The sequence below is a fragment of the Saprolegnia parasitica genome, assembly GCF_000151545.1.
Source record: "Saprolegnia parasitica CBS 223.65 unplaced genomic scaffold supercont2.812, whole genome shotgun sequence".
NCBI classification, from domain to species: domain Eukaryota; phylum Oomycota; class Saprolegniomycetes; order Saprolegniales; family Saprolegniaceae; genus Saprolegnia; species Saprolegnia parasitica.
Genome location: NW_012157206.1, coordinates 1 through 3,170, shown reverse-complemented (window position 1 = coordinate 3,170; position 3,170 = coordinate 1). Strand labels below are relative to the sequence as shown.

General features: G+C 54.1%; 3 protein-coding genes across 3 annotated transcripts; 1 reads left to right on the top strand and 2 right to left on the bottom strand.

Annotated features, from left to right (window-relative positions):
- Positions 1-29: 29 nt before the first annotated feature.
- SPRG_17851 (hypothetical protein) lies at positions 30-343 on the bottom strand (the record flags this gene model as incomplete). Its single annotated transcript, XM_012357251.1, has 1 exon — positions 30-343. A coding segment is annotated over one exon (314 nt), but the record flags the coding sequence as incomplete, so codon positions are not given.
- A 1,201-nt stretch (positions 344-1,544) lies between these two features.
- SPRG_21976 (hypothetical protein) lies at positions 1,545-1,834 on the bottom strand (the record flags this gene model as incomplete). The annotated part of the gene is made up of 3 exons (XM_012357250.1): positions 1,545-1,551; positions 1,603-1,670; positions 1,715-1,834. Coding segments are annotated over 3 exons (195 nt in total), but the record flags the coding sequence as incomplete, so codon positions are not given.
- Positions 1,835-2,057: 223 nt separating this feature from the next.
- On the top strand, positions 2,058-2,367 carry SPRG_17848 (hypothetical protein). The gene has a single exon (XM_012357249.1). It carries the CDS (start codon positions 2,115-2,117, stop codon positions 2,295-2,297), a length of 183 nt encoding a protein of 60 aa, XP_012212639.1. The 5' UTR covers positions 2,058-2,114; the 3' UTR covers positions 2,298-2,367.
- The last annotated feature ends 803 nt before the right edge of the window (positions 2,368-3,170 follow it).

The window sequence follows — 3,170 nt, the reverse complement described above, 5'->3', positions numbered from 1 at the left end:
AGTTGTAGAGGAGCGGGATGTTCTTGTACGGGTTGATGCTAATGAGGATGTCGCCCGTGAACGTGTAGATGAGGTCCTGCTCGTAGCGGCGCCGGAGCAGGTCGAGCAGAGGCGCCTCGTGCAGGTTGTCCATGTCCGAGACGTTGGGCAAAAGCTGGGCGTGCGAGACGTCGAACGGGTGCGTCTGCGTCACGGCAAACTTGTGCTCCTCGTTGTCGTCGGGCGTGAGCACGAAGAGCGACTCGCCGTCGTCCTCGACGATCGAGCCCAGCTGCCAGACGTTGCGCGGGTCGGGGCACCACACCTTCTCGCCCTCCCGGCGGTGCTTCTTGGCCGCCATCATCTCGTCGCCGGTTTGTAAATCAGCCGTCAGCTTGGCCACCCCGTAAGTGCGAAAGGCCCCACACCTCGTCATTGACGTTGCGCACTTACTCGGCATCTCTAACTGGATATATGTATGGGTCTCGATGAAGTGCGGTATCTTGAGCAGGTGCCTTCTGGAAAAGACGGCAATACACCCCGTTAAATACGCTCTGGTAGACCGTACTTGAAAGGGACTTGATACACGCTGCCACATTGCAGTCATAAGTCGACTACAACTTGGACGATAGACTTCGACAAGCGCACATGCTTGCTTGATGGAGGATAGACGTATCCAAGTCGATCATCGTGACTATTAAACCGATCTAAAGGATTTAATATGCTGCTTGTGCATATCGAGTGCGGTGGTGAAGCAGCAGCTGAAACAGAGAGGATGGGTGGTGGGTTGTGGCAGCGAAACGTGCGGTCAGCATGGCGTGTACCACCGCTGCAACAGGACTGCAAGTGTCTGTGGTCCGTGCAAAACCATCGTATATGTGAGTACTGAGAGAGGTTCGCAGCAAACTCTGAGAACTTGGTGCAATCTGCATCCCGGTATTCAAAAGCCCGTCTATTGAGCTAGCACCGTACAAGGACGTCATGTCTTGCCGATCTACATGTACTAGCGTAGGACCAGTGCGCATCCTGGTCTAAAGCATTGTTTGTCCATTGGCGGCTCGACGTAGCGAGCTCGCGGTGTTGTGATTCAAAGTTGGCTCTAGTTTCGTCGTTGGCATTCCAGTGGCGAATAGGTATTCCCAGAAAGCGCTCCAAGTACGGTCAAGCGTTCACCGGTAGGTCCTATCTATGTATAGTACAATAACTTACGTGTGTGCTATGTACATGTATATAGCTCCGTGAGTCCTTGCCAGACTTGATATCCGTGGTTGCCTCTCCTGTTCTGCTTCTCTCTTCGCAAGAACAACCGACCAACTTCAACCGCAAGCAATGCATATCCTTGGCGCCAGAACTCGATGTGAGCGACAGAGAAGACGCAAACGTTCCGCTACGTCGTACACCTGCTGTCCATCAAGGCCGCGAAAATAAACACTCCCATTGGCCTGCACATCAGCGTGTCCCTTCAAACCAAGATCGTCGCGGATTTGGCGAGGATATAGTTTGGTCAAATCTAAGATGTACAAGACCTGATGTGGGTTCGTTGCGGTCTCATGGCGCGATCTGATCTAGCTCCTATCGCAACAATCCATCCATGTAGTAGCTGCATCAACCTTCGCAACCGACCTGCATAGCCGCGCCGCACGAAATGCAAGCGCGAAGAGACGGCGGTTGCCCAACTTCAACGTACGTACCTGTGGTAGCCAAGAATCAGGGGCGCGAAGACAGCGTAACCGACCAGCTTGCGTCCGACGACGATGCGTCTCGGCTTTCGGCGCCTAGATGTGCAGGAGGCAGCCACCAACGCAGCCACCACTACAACAGTATACGTGCTTCTTGAATCGTCTCTCGACTGTGGAAACTATCACTATTAGTATAGTCCCCTTTTTCTTCCACGGATCGCAAGGACGGCGTCGCTTGTTCGGCGATCGAACTCGGACTTCGGCACTCCGTCGCATCGTGCGCTTCTTCGTGATTGGTCCACTGCTGGTGGCGCAGAAAGTAGGTTCACCAATCAAATCACGTAAATTGCTGCGTCAGACCAATTCTGCGATATGATTGGTCAAACCAAAAGGTGCAACCAAAGCTCGATCTTCTTGGCTGCGAGTGTATTCTTGAAAAAGCTACCAACCACCAAGATGGTCAAGTCACAAGAGCCCAAGTCGTACGCGCAGATGGTCCTCGAGATGTTCATGGCTGCGCCCCAAGTCTCGGTCCGCGGCGCCCGCGTGCCCTCGGACATGAGCCGCTGCAACAGCGCGCGCGCCCACAAGTCTGCCAACTGGGCCAACGCGCACCAGTTCCCGCTCGCGTCCAAGTAAACCTTGTGCCGCGCCAACTATATATTTAATCTCCCGACTACGTAATGTATCGTGCTTCACTATCCGCACACGATGTCTTCTCTCACGACGCCAACGAGAATCACCTCTGCAAGCTGTTAACGCCCGACCGCAGGCCACGAGCATCTCACTAATTTTGCGGCAACGAAAGGCGCCATTTAAGCTGTGATCGCTGCAAATCTACTGTGGAGTCATCGTACTCGAAGGGGTCGATGATAATCATACGTAGCTGCATGTGACTGCATGACATGAGCGCAGGTGAGGTGCCGTTAACAGGGATGCCATTGTAGACACATCACCGAGAATCGATCCCATCCCATCACGAACTCAACGAGTGTGCTGTTCCAAGAGCCGTTGCGATCAACCATCGAGTGCCACCGTCTCGGTCCCTTATAAACAGTGATGCGGTGTCGATGGCCTGTCGTCCAAATGGGGTTGCACCACCACCCTCCTTGAACGCAGCGACACACACAGGCTCGGGGTGGGCTCGCAGCAACTGTTGTGCATAATATTTGGACTTCAAAGCAAAGCGTTGGACATTTCAATTGCTACAGCGAGCAACGACCGAGCACCAACTGGCCTGCACCAAAGTCAACGCCGGTAGGTCAACTTTTCCGGGCCAAAAACGTGTGCAGCTGTAGAATTCAGGAGGCGAATGGCTGCTTTCTAAACGATGCCGCTAAGAAGTCCTGGGGGCTGCTTGGTGCGCCTCCGAAGCGTGCGGTCCAAGAGCCACTTGGAGCTTACGACGCTGAGCGCGAGGCCAAAGGCCTTGGTGTACAGCACAGAGGCGTAGAGCACCCAGGACAACTGCGTGCACATTTGAGCATGCAAGCACATCGACGACGCAGAACG

Bases quoted from the DNA above. Each gene is read 5' to 3' on its own strand.
- SPRG_17848 (XM_012357249.1), top strand. From the start codon at position 2,115: ATGGTCAAGTCACAAGAGCCCAAGTCGTACGCGCAGATGGTCCTCGAG.